General features: G+C 32.1%; 1 protein-coding gene across 1 annotated transcript; it reads left to right on the top strand.

Moving 5' to 3' along the window:
• Positions 1–16289: 16289 nt before the first annotated feature.
• Positions 16290–20358, top strand: LOC137813466 (putative wall-associated receptor kinase-like 16). Its single transcript, XM_068615738.2, is given in 5 exon segments — positions 16290–16819; positions 16821–16951; positions 16954–17193; positions 17585–17758; positions 19026–20358. Coding segments are annotated over 5 exon segments (2241 nt in total). The 5' UTR covers positions 16290–16328; the 3' UTR covers positions 20231–20358.
• The last annotated feature ends 1673 nt before the right edge of the window (positions 20359–22031 follow it).

Here is a 22031-nt window from a genome sequence, read left to right on the forward strand (position 1 = left end):
TCCTCAAATCCAATGCTTTTTCTTCAACTAGGGGGATGAGTGTGGCTGGATGATGTCCATCATCTCCTCTTTCTTGAGAAGATCTATCCTCAGATCTACAGATTTGATCTCGAATAGCAGCCTCTTGCTTTGTCAAGGTTTGTCCTCCCGGATCAAATTTCCATCTATGGGAATCTTGAAACAAAGCAAAGAAGTTAATATGAGCAATTGGAGAAAACGCAATTGTATGAAGTTTCCATTTTTGTTTTTCTTTTGTCTTTGGCAACTTTTCACAATATTTCTCTTTTGATGGTTGTATGTGTTCTCTAATCCTCTTATGCTTTGTAAAATTTTCAATAGTGGTTAATTTTTCATTAGGCATAATTCCTTTAGGAAGTGGTAACAACTCAAAAAGAGAAAGAGGACTATGTTCACATACAACTTCAAATGTAGAAATATTAGTAGTCTTGTGGACTACTCTATTCGATCTTGCAAATACATGAGCCAAGCACCTCAATTTATAGTGTTTAGAGGGCTGGAATTTGAACAGCCAAATACAAATGAAATGTAATCTAAATGAGATGCAAATGAAGGAGCACATGGAGGCACATGGAGCACATGGCACATGGGTGCACATGGCCTCCTAACTTGCACATGGACGTCCTAGATTAGTGGAGAGCTTCTAGAAACCGTAACTAATCTAGGTTAACTCCTCCTTAATCCTAATTTGCAGAATTTAAACAAAGGTTCATAAGGCTATGCTATTTACACCACAAATAAGACTAAGCTACACTTTGTTGGGCCTTCTTGGACGTCACCCTTCTTGGATGTCAACTTTCTTAGACGCTCCTTGTGTGGCCTAGACGCTTCTTGTGTGGCCTAGACACTTCTTGTGGGTGCCCTCTATGCAAGGTTGGTCCTAGAAACTCTCTTGGTTGCCTTTCATGCAAGGTTGGTCCTAGACGCTCTTTTGGGTGCTGGGGTCTCTTCCATCAGATACGATGTTGATATCGAGTCAAAAAGGCACATCCAAAAAAATACAAAAAATGATATAAACAACAAAAGTCAGGACGTTCGGTGTGCAGTAAAACAATTTTTTTAGTATTCATTGCCCTCAGTCTGGTCTTTCGATATTTTGATTTGATAATTTCCCTGTGTAAATTGATCAATACTAGAATCATACCTAATTAGAATCAGAAATAGGAAACCAGTATGACCAATAGATTGGCTGAAAAAGAAAGGAAAACATAATGTAAACAACCTCCAAGCATTAGCAGAAAACTAAGAAAAATTTCAAAGATTTCCCCAAGCTTCAAAATTAAAAACTTGAAAGGTACCCATTTCCAAGGAAGTTTCCTTGGTGAAGAACCTATTAGAAGAATGCTCTCATTTTTAAAACACAAGAAGAAAGTCTTCTATGCAAGTTCAATTCTTATTCGTTTCCAAAGTGAGCACAAGAAGGGGGTAGGCCTCTATTCTTAAGTTGTTGTTCTACCCTAACACATAGTTGAACCAAGTCATCGAAATTTTTTAAGTAATTAAAAGGAAAATTTTCAACCCTATCATGGATATAAGAGTTTAGGCCACTCTTAAATCTAGCAATGGTAACCTCGGGCTTTTCCTACACACTAGCCCTCAACACAAGTAATTCCATTTTCTACCTATGTTTCTCTACAGTTAGATCTCTCTGTCAGAGTCTTTGATACATCAACTCCTTTCATAGTAAGAGGAAACATGGCATCTCCTAAGAGAATTCTTTAGGTCATTCTAGTATTGAATGTTAACATGAGTGTCTTTCATTAAAGAAGTCCATTAATACATTGCTTGTCCTTGAAAGTTGAGTGTAGTCAGGGATACCTTTCTATATTCTTCTACATGGTGGCTATTAAAAATTTTCTCCACCTTCATCTTCCAATCTAAAATTCATCTATGTTAACTCTTCCATAAAAGGGAGGAAGGTCGAACCTTTGCTCTCTTAAAAATCTAATCTCCTCTCGCCACCCAAAAGCCTCCTCTTATTCCCTATTGCTTCCTTGCACATTAGATGCATGATTATGATCATTGATAAGTGTCATAATTCAGTAATATTTCATACAAAAAGATAAGCACTTATGGACTTTAATTGATAATAGAGATATATTTCAACCTCTAATTTAGGAATTTGAATCCTTTTATGTATTTTTGGATTATGAGATGAATATGAACAATTTATTCCCATTTTTGTGTAATTTTCAAGAATTTCAGGAGAGATGAAGCATATCAATAAATTATGAATATAGATGTCACTTAGCCTAAGCCCAATTAGGTTAAATAAGGACGTAAAACAAAGAAAAAAGGTGACCTAGAGGGGAACTAAAGGAAGGAAACCCTAAAGGAGGCATTCGTCAAGGAGAAACACTATGGATCTTCTTTTCTTGCTTTTCATGCTTGTAATGGACACCATCAGTGACTAATTCTTTCCTTTGTGATTGAGATTAATTTGTTCAAACTCTTATGTATTAAGGTGATAATTATTTATAATATTTTGTTCTTAATTTATATTGGTATTATCATTTTATTCTCAAAGCTTGAATCTTTAATCATGATTTTGATCCTCAGATCCTTAGATTAAAATGTTAATTGCTTTATAACATCTTTTCGTAATGATAAGAAGTTTTTATAAATATGTGAGATCGATATTTAAGAGACAATCTTAATAATTTTGTATGGGAGGAATCAATATGAATGAGTTTTATATGTGCATCAACATTAATCAAGATGGAATGTTATATGTTTTCATTCATTGAAACTATAAACGAGTATGAAGGATTAACCTTATTCCCAATTTTTCCAATTGACTCATCCAAATCATTTACTTTGCTTTTATTTAATTTTCATGCAAACTTAAGTCGATATTTTTTAAATCAAATTATTCTAGATATTCTTTTATTTAGTGAATGTTACTATTAGGATTTTAGATAATTGTTTCTTGTGGGTTCAATATTTATTCTTATGAACAAATTATTACTTTTGACACACTTACTGTAAAATAATCATCAACTTTTAGGCAACGTTGTTTGGGGAAGAGTTTTCCTTAAAGTTTGAAATATTTTTTTTAAAGATTTTGTTTTTTATTTTATTTTTTTACGTTGTTTAGTGTATTTTTTTATTTTTTTTTGTATTTATTTTTATTTTATTTAGTTTTACTGTATTTATTATTTTATTTTATTTATTTGTTGTTTGGTGTATTTGTTTTATTTCATTTTTTGGTGTATTTATTATTTTATTTTATTTTATATATTTTTTCTTAGTGCATTTATTTTATTTAGTTTTTGTTTAGTATATTTATTTTATTTAAATTTTTGTTTTGTGTATTTATTTTATTTAGCTTTTCTTTTTTATTTTATTTTGTTTTTGTTTTATTATATTATATTTTATTTTAGTTTTAGTTTTTATTTATAGTTTACGGAGTTATTTTTTTGTTTTAGTTTTAGTTTTATTTTTATTTATTTTATTTTATTTTTAGTATTTATTCATTTTTTATTTTAAGTAATTTTTTATTTTTATTTTTGTATTTCTTTGTTTTTATTTTCTGAATATTTTTCTTATCTTGTTAAATTTTTTTAGTTTTTTCATTTTCTTTTATTTTTTTTTTAGTTTTTATTTTAAGTAAGTTTTTTATTTATATATTTCTTATACGGTTATTGTTTTGTTTTTATTTTATTTTTTCTCTTTAATTTAATTTTTTTTATTTTTAAAAAAATAGTTTTTTTTCTTTATATAAATTTTGTTTTTTTATTTTCTTATAAATTATGTGAGAAATAGATATTTAGGAGACAATCTTAATAATTTTGTATGGAAGAAATCGATATAAAAGATTTCTATATGTGCATCAATATCTATCAAAGTGAAATGTTATATGTTTTTATATTAATTGAAACTAAAGACGATTAATAAGCATTACCACATTCCAAATCATTTACTTTGGTTTTATTTAATTTTCATCAAACATGTCAATATTTTTCAAATCAAATTATTGTACATATTATTATAATTAGTGAATGTTATTATTATTATTTCAAATAATTGTTCTTTATGAGTTCGATATTTGTCTTTAAGAACAAATTATTACCTCTTATTCTAAGTAAGACACAAAACTTGGCCAACATTTCATTATCAATTTTAAGTTCCTTTACAAGAGGGTTAAAACTTGTATTTATAGTGCTGAGAGGTGACAAAATTAAGAAAGTTTTAACCTAAAAAATCTCCACTCCTAGCTTCACAATTGTCTTCCTCTAATTGGAGAGAATCATCTTCATTCCCATGATGACAATAAGTTTTCTATCATTGGAGCAAATCCTCTCAAATTATAGGTTGACAAGTGACCTTCTTAGTCGATGGAAATTCTCTCCATTGAGGATATGACATGTGGACCTTCATGCCTTCCTTGCCACTCCATATGCTTTCTATTTGCACTTTAGTCATTTATTTGTGCAAGGTCTCTTTAGCTAGACTCTCTTTTCCTATTTACATCCTACTCAAATTGGTCCAAAACATGGTCCATGAAAATAAGCTCAATACATGAACCAAGTACAAGCTCAACTAAATCCTACACAAAAGTTATCAAATCACACACAAATTTACAAGACTAAAAAAATGAAAAACACTCTTAGAAATTGATGTTGTACTCAAAGTTCTATCTTTTAAATCTTTTTAGTCCAAAGTTGTGGTGGGTTGATGGTACTCCATCACTTTCTATGTCTGTCTTTTACTATGGATAGCTTTGTCCATTTTCTATATTTGTTTTTTATAACATGAGCGTGGCTTGGAAATGTTTATTGGTTCAAAATAGACGAAGTTGATGCCAGAGCAATGTCCACTCAAGTTGAAGTTGATGTTATGAATAAAGAACAACCTTCAATTGGTTTTGGTGAAAAGGAAGGTCTCTCTTTCCTCTTAAAACAATGACTGATTCTGATTGCATACCTATGATTTTGTTGCCTTTCTCAAAGACTTGACTTACCAATTGCTTGGTATACTTTTCTTTGCCAACCAAAAGCACCGTGTCAAAGAAGGGCAACTTCAGAAGTACCCTCACTCTATGACACCCTTCTAATTTTTTTATGGGATTATTATATTATAGATATTTTTATGACGACAAAAGAATATATGTTTCTGACACTAAATACTAAAGATGTAATTAAGAAAAGAAACTCATTCAATTCTACTTTTTATTATTTCTGAACAATTTCAGCAATTATCGTATTACCACAAACGACATTAATATCAGTTAAATAAACACACAAAAATTGGCTGAAAAACTGTGTATATATACTTTGTTATTTTAGTATATTAAAAAAATCTTCCCATGAGTACTAAGTTCAATAACCCTTGCATTTTGAGAAGAGATTACCTACTGTACAAAATCAATTCGCGCTCAATTCAAAACAACTATTAATTTTGTAATATGTTAGAATTAAATGTGAAAATAAGTTTAATTATGTGTAACAGGGAAAATCCTCTTCAATTTCCCATTTATGTTAAAAGAGTTGACGATAATCATAATAACGCCATAACGTTAATCTCTAACTAAATAAATTAAGGAAAATTTTAAAAACACTAAAAAATAATTAAACTTAATTTATTTATATTATTAGCATATTATAATTCCACCTATAAAGTTTTGTATAATTTTTTATTCAAACAAAATTTTATCACCACTAATTTGTATTTCTAATATATTCAATACTAACTCGATGATTTTAAAAAATATTTAAAGAATATTAAGAAACATAATAGAAATAATTTCATGATTAAATTAAATATTAATAGAAATAAATAAATTTGATAGAATAACAATTTAAAAAAAATAGAAATCCTTTAAAAATGCATACTAATACACAACAGCAAATTCTATCTTAAAATGAAAACCATCGAAATATTTCAAATGTAAACTCAATAGAAGATTTGAAACTTCTAGGTTTCATTTGGCTAATTTTGTGTTGTTTTTTTTATGTACCAGTCTCCTATATTTATTAACTGTTTTTTTAATAATATGTTCTTGTTCATGTGGTTATAGATAATTGTTGAATCTGGAATGTTAGTTATGAGATGTCAGTTTTCATACTAATGTCTAATAAGAGTGTTTATGGATTAGATATTTCAAAATGCAATCTACATTCAATCCAAATCCAAATAAATGGATTTGATTTAAAATCCATATCCATTTTAACTAGATCAAATTTATTTTAAAGTAGATTAAATCTAGATTAAATCCATTATGTCAATTAGATTAAATTCATTTCGATTTGGACATGGACTGACTTGACTCGACCTGGACCTAGGCTGACTCGACTTGGACCTATACCTATACTAATTTGGCTAGACCTAGACTCGGACTGACTCTGATCGACCAAGACTCGGGTCGACTACGCACTTGGACTCGGGCCGACTACGCTCGACTTGGTACTAGGCGACTCAGCTCGACATGGGCTCGAGCCAACTCGACTCGATATGGGTCAGGCCCAATTCAAATTGATATGAGTTTGGGATGACTCGACTCGATATGGACCTAGGCCGACTCGGCTAAACCTGGGTCCGAGTAAACTTGGCTCTACTTGGGGTTTGGTCAACTTAGTTAAACCTGGTATCAGGCCGACTCAGCTTGACATGGGTCTGGGTCTACTCGGCTTAACATGGCTCAAGTTGACTCAACTGACCTGGGCCAGGTGCCGACTCGGTCACAGCTCAGGCCCATTTAGCTCAATATGGGCTTGGACCCACCTGACTGAACAAGGACTTAGGCTGTATCAGCTCAACATGGACTTACCCAACTCGGTTCGACATGGGCCCGATCAATTCGGCTCGACATGGGCTTGATCGATTCGTCTCGATATGGGCCCGATCGATTCGACTCGACATGGGCCCAAGTTGATTTTCCTTTATATAGGCCCGCACTGACTCAACACGGGCCATGTACACTCATGTCAACATGGGCCCGGGTTGACTAGGCTCGACATGGGTCCGGACTGACTCGGCTCAACATCTACCCGGATCGACTTCGCTCGTCATAGGCCAACCATACTTGACTCGACATGGATGCAGGTCGAATTGGCTGGACATAGGGGTGGCAATGCGACATGGCTCGCCTCGCATAGGCTTGCCATGCGTTTGGCCAGCAAAATGCGGGTCGGGTTGGTCCGCCCCACGCTAGGAGTGCGAGCTCATTATACTGGCCGTAAAATTGTGCTTACACAATTTGTATGTGCTTATTATAGAGTTTCTAGTGAGTTGGGATGTGTGTTAAGTCATTGTAAATCCTTCACTTTGTGAAATATACCTAGTAAGCACTAGTGTAGAAGACACATATTACATCGGTTCTAGCTGACATATTACACTACTTCCACCACCGATGTAGATCTTAATGAAGTAAAATGTCAATCACACATTACACCGGTTGTAAAAACTGGTGTAATATGTATAAAAAAGTTGAGTTAAATAATTCAAAATGTATGCTCCAGAATAGACATATTACACTATTTGGGTCAAACAACTGGTGTAATATATAGAATATTACACAAATTAAGGCTACAAGCAGTGTAATATGTTAGAGTTTTTTTAATACATTTATTAAAATACAAAACAACATTTATTTTTGCTCATACATACCATTAGTGATACACAAGTAAACACTGTAATAACCAGATGTCTAGACATGAAAACAAAAATAAGAAGTGCATCCAACATCCATATTTTCATTTCACATCATTTCGGACAAACAACACAATCTAGTAAAAGATAATTTTTCAAACAAAATACAAAAATTTCTTTAAATCTAAAAGCACAAATCTGAGAAAAGAAAGGCCTAACGAGATACCTTTAGGAAGCAAAACGTCTTCCTTGGCTTTTCCAACTATATCCATAGGCTGCATCTTGAGATTGAAAAAGAGTTAGCAAATCAAGAAAAAAAAAGGCAACACAAAATGCAGATCTATGGAAAAGCAAAGTGAAGAAAGAACGCAACGAAGAAAGGACGGTGGAGGAGGTGCAAAAAGGTGCCAGTAGTAGTGGAGGAAGAGGTGCAGAGCGATGACATAAGAGAACTAGAATGGAGGCAAAGTGATTCAGAACGATAGCAACAGCGTGACAACAGTGGTGGAGACAAAAGCAAGAGAGAAATTCACTAGTGCAGAAAGGCAAAACAAGGGCGCCTTAATAAGTGTGGTTTTACGAATAGACGCACTCGTAAAAAATGCGGTTGAATTTTTTAAATTATGTTCATTTACAAATGCGGCTCTTTGTAACAATCACACCTGTAAATCAAGTGTTTTGATTTACAAGTGCGGCTATAGTTAAAGTCGCACTCGTAAATCATTTTTACCCTAACTTTTCACTTCAGAAATGTGCCATTCACTACTCTTTCTTTCTTCAGAAGTGTTATGCGTTTGCATTGTGCTCTCATTTGCGCTTCACGTTCCTCTCTTCTTGCAGCGTCTGTGCCTTCATGGTAAGTTTGTGAGCTCTCTTTCTTCTTGACCAATGAAATTTTCGTTCATACAAAGTTATTGATATTGTTCATATTGTTTCATTGCCTTCATTGATACTGTTGCATTGCCTCTGTAGGTTCCTCTTTGGTTTCTTGTGTGCTCCATCACTACTTTCGCGTCAACCACCTTGTCTGTTGCTATTGTCGTGCCACTCTTGGCAACGTTGCCTTCACACACAAGGTTGGTGATGTTTTGTATTTTTTGAATTTTTTTTAATGTTATGAAAAAAAATTATGTATTATAATTTGTATTTTTTAAAATTTATATTATATTAGTTGTTAGTTTATAATAGAATTATCGTGTTTGTAATGAGTCCGAGGGTGTTCCACCCTTGGCAATTGATTTTAATTAATTTTAATTTGGTGCTGTTATTTTGCAGGCAAATTTTGAAATTCCTTATGTGGAACCGCTTCGATCAAAGATTATATCCAATATCGGACTCAAATTTCGTCACTTTAAGTCAAGATTGACTTTGAGATATATTTTTGGCGACCTTAAAGACGAAAATCCATGTTTAAAGTACAAACATATTGATGAAGAGACATGGTGTCTTTTTAAAGAAAGCTGTGAAAATGAAGCTTGGACGGTAAGTGAAGTTACTTAACTATTTTTATTTTTATAACATTAATAAGTTTTTCTTATTTAATTCACTTTGTTTATTTCAATTATGATAGGATCGTCGGAAGAAAGCTCAAAAGATAGCTTTAAAGAATGTTACTCCGCACGTACTATTTCGTTAAGGGTATCAAAAGCTTGAGCAATCACTGATGGTGGAAAAAGATCAATCTAGACAGGGAACATCGTCTGAGAATGTGGAAACAGGGGTCACTTCTCCTCCATCACCACCTTTTCGCCATGTAAAATGAAAGAGGACCCGAATTAAAAAGTCGGGTGCACCAAGTTCTGAGTAATCAGGGTTATCATTGAAATTATTGTAAGTTATTTTTTTAGCCTTTTCTCATTTATTTTAAAGCATTAATTATATTAAAAACTGATATGATTTTTGTCTCTTGCATGATTCCTTTTGGACGACCTGAGCACTGTGGTCTTGTTCGTGCAGCTGGACAAGGGGTTAGAATTAAACAATATTTTGGATTTTCACAACGACAATCATCCTCCTCCCCCAAAGAGAGCAAAGCATGAATGAAGACTAAGATACATGAAAAATAAATGAAAGAGATGAGAAAGAAGACTGATCGAATGCGGCTAGAGATGAATCAATTACAAAATCTTTAACCTTTAAAAACCAAACATTAGTTACACCAAATGTTAAAGTATAAAAATGATAAAGAAAAAATATATATATGCTTCTAATCATTGTTATTTTATTATTCAATTATAATAAAACAAAAGTTTTTCTTTTTCTTTTTCATCCTAACTATCAATTCTCGAACAAGGCATGTAACTGGGTAAGGACCTATTTACTTGCTGTAAAGTTAGAGATATTAAGTTTAATAGAAATGAATTTTTAAAAATTTGAATTGAAATAAAATGTGTATCCAACTTTAATTACAAAGTTTTCATCAAAACATATATCATGACAAAAATGACGAATATTGACTATGCGGGTAAGTCTTTGTCAAGGGTTAACAGACATAAAATTAAACATGTTTAAATTGTTAATAATAAAAAGTTGCCAATATAAAACAATAATAATAGAAATATTTGATTATTTAGTAACCCATGGATAGATCAATATTTGTTTCAGCCATCAACATGTCAATTTTCCGAAGCACATGGATACCTCTGTATCCTTTTTGTGATAAAAACAAGACAAAAATAATTAATTAAATATCTATGTCATGTATCAACATCTCAGTTTCTAATTAACATAATCAGATAAAAGAATTTATCATGGAAAGATGTGTGTGTGATGCTTATTCATGTGTTGACATGTCAAAATATCTATGCTGACAAAAAGACTCAAAAGATATATATATATATATATATATATATATATATATATATATATATATATATAAACCACATGAATGCCAAGTCTTTGCATATGGATGCCAAGTCTTTGCGTACTTTGAATATGTCTACGGTTGTCTAGGAATTTAAATTATAATATTAGTAATTGAGTTTATGTGTAATTTAATTTTATAAAAGTAATATTTAAGGTGAGTATTGTAGTCTATTTATATATTATAATGTGTTTTTATTTTTAATTGACCTGAAATTTTCATTACATCTTCTTATATGTTGAAGAATTAACATTTAAAACCTAATATTAGATATTTATAGATAGATCCGATGACAATTACAAAATAATCTCAAAAAATTTGATTATGATATGTTTTGAGTGACTCTGATATCATCTTAGTTAATAAGTTTAATTATGTCTAACACAACTATACAAATCCAACTTGATTGTAAAGTGCGGATTATATCTTACTTATAGGAAAATTCACGAAACTAATCTATTCTTAGTTTATATTACTAAAATAGACATATTTTTAAAAAATTACATGGATAAGTCATGCTTGTATGACACAACTTTGTTGTAAAAAAATCGTATTTTATAACCTCATATTTGACCTCCAATTGAAGTCGTGTTTGCCAACAAGGACTTATGTGTTGGTGGCAAAGTTCTGTGGCACAAACTCAACTTTGTTTAGCATGTTCTAGAGTTATTTTATTTTATTTTTGTTTAAATTGAAGTTATTAGGGGCATGACACGATTTTAGGATAGTTGAACTTCAAGTTGAAGTCGTGCAAACATTTTATATTTGGATAGAAGTCGTGTAGGGTAGGCACGACTTACAACTTCAATATAATTTTTGTATACCAAAAGTCATGCTTTAGATGCACAAATTTTTTCAGTAGCACAACATGTATAAACAACGACTATTTATTTAATGCATTTTAGAGTAAGTCGTTGTTATTCAAAACGCGGTGACATTTTTTAAATTAACTTCATTTATGAATGCGACTATTTGTAATAGTCACATTTTTAAATCATGCGCTTTGATTTAAGAATGCGGCTATTCAAATAGCCGCATTCTTAAATCATTTTTTATCTTAATATGAATTTGTGAACTTTTTTTTAATTAGTTATTGTAGTTGGTGGTATAATATCTTAAAAAGATTTAGAAGCCTATTTGTATATTTTGAGAAGCTTAGAACGTGATGAACTTAAAGCATAGTGTAAAGGCATAAAAGGAGAAAAAAAAAAGGGAAATCATGTTGTGTTAAAGTAAAAAATTACAATAAATTAATTAGTTTTACTTCAATCAAGATAATATCGGAGATTACGTATTGCTTTTGTAGTGTTGGACTTGAGAAAAGATGACATGTTTTTCTCTAGCTTGAAGACATTGTTGCAATTTAATGTTACAATCAATTTTGATTGTTATTGTCCAAATAAACATATTTTGTTTATGGAAGGTGTCATGTGCAACTTTGCAAAAGCAAAACACTCCTACGAGTACAATGAGTCTAATAAGGAAGATGTTAGACCATTTACAACTCAAATAGGTTCTTCATAAAATCATACTTATATCCGATGTTGACAACATTTATAACTCTATTAATGACCTTTTATTTCATATTTTTGGAATCTTTAAATAAAGGAGGATGTTACTCCCTTGATTACTATTAAATCGATAACGATGTGGAATGATCAACAATAGTGACCATTTACGTGAGACCACAACAAACATGCAAGGGTACATTCATCATACTATTCATTACATATATCCTGCACAACCAATATGATGATGTAAGTTGACTTCCTAAAATATTTAATAATTTATTTTTATGTATATTTTTCCAATATAACGACGTGTCACAAGAGACTGAGCAACCATAACCCCAACCTCCTTATCCGCATGTTGGTTCTTCTTCGCATGTTCAACAATTTCGTGATCGATTATTTAGTCAGTCCATCAAATATCTTTGCATCTTTCACATTAGCACCTCTATCTGCACAGAATCTCATATCATTCATGTACTGTTATTAGCCCACAATGTCCTCATAAGGACCCAATTATCATGGTCAGAACAACAAATACAAAGAAAATAATGATTATCCAGTGTCACCTCCTCACACATCTATCAAAAATGACTCTTAAAGAAGATTGAAAAGGTAAAGAAGAAGACCACCTAGTAATACGTCCTCTCACAAATAAATTATTTTCCTTAATACACCAATGTTCATTTTCAAAATTAATTTTAATTTCTATTCTTAGCGTTCTTCTTATTTTATTATGCTACAAAATATATAAATTAATTTTTTTCAACTCTCCTACAAAATAATCAAACAAAAAAAAACATAAAACTGAAAAACAATTTAATTTTCATGTTAATCATAAGCACAAACAATTAAATGAACACATGCATTTCCAAACTTCCTCATCCAAAAGGAAAAAAAAGTAACAAACAACAATGAAGCAAGTCTAGTTGCCTTTGATAAACACTTAGGACAGTGAAGTTGTACCCCTTACATGATTTTAGCCAAAGTTCCACCACATAAGGTGTTTCCACCCTGCACAACTTTAGCTTCAAGCCCTACTACACCGAAATTATGTCATGTCCGGATGACTTTAGTTTATTTACCAAAAAAAAATCATATTACGTTAAGCAAATTCATATTATTTGTGTCACATGATTTGCCGCCAACACGAAATTCGTTGTGAGGAAACACAACTCTAATTAAGGGATCAAATATGATGATGTGGTTGTGTAGACGATACTTATTCACAACAAATCTGTCATACAAACATAACTTACCCAGAAACATAATTATTTAAAGGTGTTGATATCTTGATACCACACACAATAATAATCAGTCACTTGACAATCCAATAAATTAACATTTTAATCATATTTAATTTATTTTTTAATTTAAAATTTTATTATATTATTATAATGGTTGTCAACTATATGTGTTTTACTTTTTTGGTATAAAAATATATTTTCCTTATTTAAAATATATTCGTTTCACTAGTACAAAATACGTTAAATACGACACCCTATTAAGAAGGTTGTGAAAGAACATTCGTAATAAGAGAGGCGATGGCATTGTTGTATTTTTTTTTCAAATTTGCACTACTTATAACAATGGTTCCTGCCTGAACCGTCGTTATATGTGTGTTTATAGGAGATACAAAGTCGATTCCTAGTGAACCATCATTATAAGTGTGTTGTTGGAGATACAAAGACGGTTCCTAGCTAGTGAATCGTTGTTATAAGCTGGATTGGAACTTCAGCTACACTCGATGCACGTATCTCACTTCATCTTCCCCTAAATCTTCACTTTCCCTTACTGCGCGATACACTCTCACTCACTTTTCGCTCTCCAATCAAACCCCCTATCTATTCAAACCCTACTATTTTCTTCTCCACATACGTCACAGCTCGTCGCGCCGCCGTCTCCCACCGTATTTGTCTCGTAGTAAAGGCACTGCTCCACCGCACTGTTCATGCCTCGTCACTGTGTGCCACCATTGTCGCTCACCCCATGATCGCACGCCACCGTCACCGCACTCCCCCTTGACCGCCCGTGTGCACGTCCCCTTGATTGCATGCGCGAACGTTGTCGGTCGGCCCTGTAACCATGCTCGTCGCCGTCGCCGCTTGGGCTTGCCGCTGCCGCTTGCGCTCTCGTCGCCGCTCACCCTCGCCAACTCTTGCCCTCGTCACTGCACGCACGCACACCCTGTCACCGTGTCGTCGTCGCGTCACCGTCGCCGCTCCACAACTAGTGCACAACTTTTCCACCTAGTTGCCTTACTTCCTGCACCATCTCTCCACCCAGTCGTTGCCCCGTAAGCCTCCGCGTCAACATTCCCGCTGAAACACGCCAACTTCTCAACCACTTTTGTTTTGCAACATTTTTAGGTTAGTGTTTTTTTTATTTAATAATATATTAAATTTTATTTTGTATATATTTTATTATTTAATAATTGTTAGATATTTTTTAAATATACTGAACATCCTGATTTTGTGTTCGAAAGTGTTTGACGTTCAACAATTTTTATTTAATTTTTAATGATTACATATTTTTACATATTGAATGTGTTGATTCTGAGTTCGGAGGTGTCAGACTCTTCGACAATTTTGATTTAGTTTTCAATGATTAGATATTGTTTTTACATATTGAACGCATTGGTTTTAAGTCCGCACTGGTTCTTAGTTTAGTAGTTCTATGGATCAGAGTTGGATTAATACACCACGAATAAGTGATGCTTACGAAAAAGGGGTCGAAGAATTCTTAAAGTTTGCACAACATAATGTCGTTAGTAGTAATGATGGAGTAAGAATAAGATGTCCTTATGTCAATTGTTTGAATGGAAGGATATTGAGTGTTTCCAAAATTAGAGAACATCTTTTGTGTGATGGAATTTTAAAAAATTAGACAACATGGACGTGACATGGTGAATTGTTGTCATGGCTTGAAGTCTCATGAATTTCACGTTCTAATGCAACAATTACTACCGATGACTATTCGTGGAATCTTACCAAAAAGTGTTAGTCATACAATCACTCGACTATGTTCATTTTTCAATTCCATCTGTAGTAAATATATTGACTCTTAGAAGTTGGATGAACTTGAAGAAGAAATAATTGTTATCTTGTGTCAACTCGAAATGTTTTTTCCTCCATCTTTTTTTGATATCATGGTACATTTGGTTGTTCATCTTGTAAGAGAAATCAAATTGTGTGGGTCAGTTTATATGCGATGGATGTATCCAGTTGAACGATACATGAAGATTTTGAAGGGATATGTGAATAATCAATGACGTTCGAAAGATTCCATTATTGAAAGATATATTTAAGAAGAATCTATTGAGTCTTGTTCTAAGTACTTGTCAAAAGCCAAATTTATAGGAGTTGCTGAAAAATGTTGGCACTCTTGTAGATATATAAGTAAATCTTCAAAAGGTCTACATGTCATAAGCAAATCTAGAGAAAAGGTTCTGCAAGCACACTTGTATATCTTGAATAACACTGATGAGGTGTTACCTTACTTAGATATACTCAAAGACATTGTCAAATATAAGAATCCAAGACAATAAGAGAAATGGGTGTTAATTCAGCATAACAAAATTTTCATGTTATGGTTTAACCAACAACATCAACATCTGAAACATTATCATGGCTTGCAAACGATCTTAAATTTAATGTTTTATGTTGTTCTGGCTATGAAGTGAATTTTTGTTTGTTTTACCCAAAGTCTCAAAATGATTGGATAGATAAATTATTAGAATGAGATATAACTTTTTCATATATTAGAAAAAAATTTGTAGAATGTTATAATTTGTTGTATATGTATTTTCCATATTTAAATTATGATTTTAAATATTTTATACAAATTTGAAGTGTATATAAAAAAATAAAAAACTTTTTTTAAAAAAACAAACTATGATTCCACTAGAAACTGTCATTAAAAAAAAATTATTTTTATAAGAACAGGAACCATCTTTAAAAATATTTAAAAAAAAATTAATTAACAATAGTGGAAGAATCGTCGTTATAATTGATTTATTTATAACCACCCTATAATAACAACGGTTATTGTCTTTATATATTTTTTAACCATCGTACCATTTTGAATGATATCGAGGATACAAAATGCACCAATTTCATAATTTTTTGTCACTTATATTCGTAATCCGTGTAAAAGCTCAATCTTTCCTAAATTTTTATTTTTAATTTAGGATAAATTGGTTTTTTGTTTTTTATAAAGATAAATTTTATTTTATTTTTTCTTTTAAAATGATTATACAGCAGTGAGATATTAGTTTAGTCTATGGATGAGCTGCCCGGTCTCTTAGCTATAAATTGGATCGAAAGTGTTATTGAGCACATATCACAACAATGAGAGTTAAGGAGACGCAAAAGCATCTGACCAGACTGACCGTGCTGTTACTGATGGCTTTAGCAGCAGCCAGCCAAGCCCTGCCCGGCTGCCAGGACTCCTGCGGAAGTGTTTCATCAATTCCGTATCCATTTGGCATCGGCAATTCATCGGTCACCGGTCATAACTGTTTTCAGGAGAAAGAATTGGAGCTTACATGCAGAAACTCAACCTTATATCGCGGCCAAGGTAACGCCCAAATTATTAACATAAGCCTCGCTGGTAAAATAGACATGCTCATGTTCATCTCCAAGGTTTGCAAAAACGAATCGCAAGGTAACCGCCCCAGTCTCAGATCACCGGCTTTCACAATTTCTAGTGAAGACAACAAGTTCGTAAGCGTAGGGTGCGACACTTACGGCTATCTCAACAGTTTTCGCAACGGTACAACATCTTCAACGGGGTGCTTGACGAGACGCGACAGCTTAGAGAGCGTTGAAAGCATGCAGAAGCGGAAACTGTACGGGCATAGGGTGTTGCCAGGTCGACATTCCTCCTGGGATGAAGAATATTAGCTTGCGAGCATACAGCTTCAACAATTTCAATTCCACTTCCGATTTCAACAAGTGTGGATACTCCTTTGTGGTAAAAATGGCAACTACAGTTTCTCCGTCGATCATTTGAAGGGCATCAACTTCACTATGGCACCCATGGTCATGGAGTGGAGTGTAGGAAACGACACGTGCGACGCTTCCATGCATACAGCAGATTATGCATGCAAGAGTGATAATAGCTATTGTCAGAACTCGCCCTATGAATATGGTTACCGATGCCAATGTAATCCAGACTTTGAGGGAAACCCATACCTTCTCCATGGTTGCCAAGGTAATTCATTCATTTATCACTTAATTATGCTAACCTTCATTCTACATTCAGACAAATTTAAGAAGTTTTCTGAACTAAAATTAACTTACAAATTTTTCTCAACCTATCCTAATCCACTCAAATGACTCATTTTGAATATGCTAATTTTTAATACAATAAAGATGGTCACGTCACCTCAGTGTGCTCAAACAGCTGGCCATTGAAATATATATAGCATGACGGGTTGACTTATAAGTCTCTTTAGTGATTTCATGAATGACATAATAAGTTATATTATAATTAGAATCAAACGAAAGGTACTCATTAGTTTAAGCAATTTTTTTCCTAGAAAATGGATTAGGGAGTTTCTTACGGCGTGCTTTTGAACTGGTCATTTATGTGGCCTTTGTAGACTTTCCGGAGTGTACAAGGAATAAACACAATTGCGATAGTGAAGATCATTGTATAGAAACTTCTGGCTCTTTTGAATGTTTCTGTCCTGACGGACTAATCGGAAATGGGACAAAAGAAGGCGGAGGATGCCACCCAAAGCAGAAGGCTGATCCATTTATCAAGATCGTCATTGGTAACCAAATTATAATTTCGTTTCAGTTTTCTTTTTCTTCCCTTAAGCCACTAATATTTCAATTGCACAAGCCTTGGTGATATTTTCACAATCTAATTTTTTAATATTACTTTCCCATAACTTATTTTGTTCATTTTTTATTCAATAATTTAATTTATATTTTTATTAGATATTCTAATATTAAAAGATAGTTATCATTCTGTTCTCTTAACAAAATGGTTATTCAATACAAAATTAATAAAATAAGTTGTGTGATTATATAAAAATGAATTACAAAAGAAACACTTATTTAACAATCAATATTTAATAGTTTAATTGTTTTTACTTAAAATATTAATATATATTATTTTATTATTAAAGTAGACAATAAAGTAATTATTTTATTAAACTCTATTAGGAATGATATGTGTGACTTCAGTTATGTGATATTAATACTCATAGTGACAAAGTTTTTCACCATTTTTCTGTTATATGGGAGTTTTCTTCTCTTGGTTATGTTAAAATTAATATTGATAATGTTGTTAGGGATTCTCTTGATCTTGTTGCTTGTGGTGATATTTTTTGTGAGAGTATGACGAGTTCATTGGTAGTTTATCTACTTTCCTTGATATTCATAATTATTTTGGTTTCCTGAGTTTATGAATTTATCCATGTCATTGAAACAACTAAAATTATGAGTTTTCTAGTTTTTGGCTTGAATGTGATTCTACCTATATTTTTGTCGTTTTTACTACTAGGACTAATGTTTCTTTGATTCTCCGTAATATGTGAAACAAATGCCTTGATTATTATGAGAAAATCAGATTTAGGATTTCTCACATTTTTTTGTAAAGACAATGTTTGTGCCGACAAGCTTGCTAACTTAAGTTTTATTCATAGAAAACAATTCCATTGATATAAAAAGGTTCCATGTAATCTCTTCTTAGAATTCTTTATTAATAGATATAGATTACTTAAGTATCGTTTTTCTTATATTTTATTTTATGAGCTTTGGCATAGTCCCCATATTTGCTTGGAATTTTTTTTCTTTTTTTTTCATAATACTTTTTTCATATGATGACAAATGATTGTTAAAATTTAAGGTGTGAGTTTAGCTAAGATGTCAAGTTTTATAATGTTGCATAACACATGGTAGTTTTTATAAAAAAAAATGTTTTAGTGTTTAAGTATATCAAACTATTATATTTTATAAAAAAAAGTTGGATTGTTAAAATATCATTATTGTATTTTATAATTACTTTATTCATATTTATATTTTTGGTAACAGATGCAGGTGTAGGATTAATTGCTCTGTTTATAGGAGTTTCTTGGCTATACTTGATGTACCAGAAAAGGAAAGTCCTCAAATTAAAGGAGAAGTTCTTTCAGCAGAATGGAGGCATCATTCTGAGACAACAACTCTCCACTAGGGAAGACTCATCTCAGTCCGCTACAATTTTCAGTGCAGAGCAACTTAAGAAAGCCACCAACAATTTTGATGAGAGCTTAATCATCGGTAAAGGAGGTTATGGTACAGTTTTCAAAGGACTTCTCTCAAATAACAAAGTTGTTGCTATCAAGAAGTCCAAAATAGTGGATCAGAGTCAGGTGGAGCAATTCATTAATGAGGTTATTATACTCTCACAAATTAATCATAGAAATGTGGTCAAACTCTTGGGATGTTGTCTAGAGATAGAAGTTCCCTTACTGGTTTATGAATTTGTTAACAATGGTACCCTTTTTGATTATCTACATAACCAAGGAGAGGTGGTTAATGTGTCTTGGAAAACGCGTCTAAGGATAGCTACAGAGACAGCTGCAGCTTTGTCATATCTACACTCGGCAGCTTCCATACCCATCATCCACAGAGATGTGAAGACTGCAAATATACTCTTGGATGAAACTTACACTGCCAAAGTGTCTGACTTTGGAGCTTCTAGATTGGTTCCTCTTGACCAAACTGAAATAGCCACAATTGTGCAAGGAACCTTTGGGTATTTAGACCCAGAGTACATGCAATCAAGTCAGTTGACAGAAAAGAGTGATGTCTATAGCTTTGGGGTAGTGCTTGTAGAACTACTAACAGGGGAGAAACCGTTCTGTTTTGACAGGGCAGAAGAGAAACGAAGTCTTACGGTTCACTTTCTATGTAGCTTGAAAGAGGATCGTCTATTTGATGTTCTTCAGGTGGGTATTTTGGATGAAGAAAACAAGCAGGAGCTTATGGAGGTTGCTATTCTTGCTGCTAGGTGCCTGAGACTTACAGGGGAGGAAAGGCCTAGCATGAAGGAAGTGGCAATGGAATTAGAGGGAATAAAGCTTATAGAGAAACACCCTTGGATCAATACAGGCAAAAACTTTGAGGAGGGTCAATACTTGCTTCATGAGGCACAAAGCTCCCATGAACATGGTGATAGTAGTAGTGCCCAACAAAATACTGGATATGATAGCTTGAGAGCACTTGAATTAATTGACTTTGGTAATGGAAGATGATCAGCGCTCATGACAGAACAACATGCAGTTCCACTTCAGTTTATTTCAATAAACAAACATATTTCTACAATCATTATTTCATGTAGTTAGCATGGTTATAAATGAATTATGTTTGATGTTTTGTGTAACATATTTCTACCTTTTTTGCCAAATTACTTTTGTCCATTTTTTTTACTCATTTTAACATCTTTGTTCCTTTTTTTATTTACTTTTATCTGCAAGAGAAAACAAGTTGAAACATAATTTTGATTCGAAAATTGCTTACAAATGTATTAGTAGTTACACGAAATTGAAATGCAAGTCTATTTATGCGTAGTGAAGAACAAATAAATTTTGAGAAATAGAAAACTTACACTTTTGTTAAAGGAAAGTGAAGACAGAGAGTGTGATATTTTTGTGTGGATTTACATTAATATCCTCATTTGTGTTTTGCAATCTTAAATAAGAGTGTATTGACAAAGTTAACACTCTTCATGGCCATTGGTTATCAGTCAAAGATAAAATTCCTAAGATGATAAAGAGAAATATTTGACTTGATGTATAAAGTTGATCTTTGTTAGGATTACTTCATTAAAATATTGTTCAGACTTCTAGAACATCTAAGCATATCCAAGAACATCTAAGATAGGTGTCTTCTAGTATCAATGGTTGATTGTCTTAGTAGAGCATCTAGTCATTTAGTATCTATTAAGACTAATTCTATATTGAGAATCTGTTACCTACCTTTTAAAGTTATATGTTTGGTTGATTAATTTTGGGATTATTTTTGTCTAGAAAAAAAAGTGTGAATAAGATTTTGTAAATAAAGTAAATTAATCCAAGTACATACTAAAAATGTTATTTCTCACTGTGAAGTGATGTGGGAAAATGGACATTTTTTCATGAATATTAAAAAAATTCTATAAAAGGTTTTCATATCAACATTTTACTTTCTATTTATTTTACTTGTTTTGTTGAAAGATAATAGTAATACCAGCGTTGAAAGTGTAATTTTTCTATATATCGTAATCCAATCACAAACCTTTATGTATGATAAATTTATTGACTTTTATTAATTTTTTAAAATTATATTAATAGTATAAATATTCTTACCCTAAAAATCCATGTCTATTAAACTCCAGTATAGTTATATAATCAAATTTTGAGTGATATTAGATTTATCTTCTTAAATACAATTTTAGATTCGCAGTTAGTTAGATTTTTTTTCATGTAAATTAATAACTACCAAAGTAAATAGATAGTTTATTTGATTTAATATAATTTTAAAAATATTTATATAATTTTCACAATAACAAATAATAAAGTGTAACTACTTTCTTTAATTTGTGGTGAAATATCAAAGGAACTGCATTCAAGGTATATCAGCTTCACAGAACTAATATTTTTAATAATTTTTCTCAGAATTTTCAGTTTTTTCTCTTTTTCATTTCAAATGGTTATGTCGTTTAAGGCAGTTGCTTCCTGCACCCCTGCATATTTTTTCCTGCACCCCACAATATTATGCAAAGACCAAACTGTTCCTGTTATTTTTAAAAAACCCTAAAATGCACTTGAACTGTATTTATCTTTTTGCATTATGGATTATGGAATCCAGAAAAATTTCGGATTGGCACTTCCAGTAAAATTTCATATCCATCAATCCGTAATTCAAAATATGCATTTCATGTCCCAAAATTCATCATTCAAAAAAAGCATTCTGGATCCATCAATCAGTAACAGAAATATGCATTATGGATTTAGAAATCCATAATTAAAAAAAAAAAATTCCGAATCCACCAATCCGTAACAGAATTAGGCTTCC

This window comes from Phaseolus vulgaris, chromosome 1, assembly GCF_051622355.1.
Source record: "Phaseolus vulgaris cultivar YP4 chromosome 1, ASM5162235v1, whole genome shotgun sequence".
Classification (NCBI taxonomy): Eukaryota; Viridiplantae; Streptophyta; class Magnoliopsida; order Fabales; family Fabaceae; genus Phaseolus; species Phaseolus vulgaris.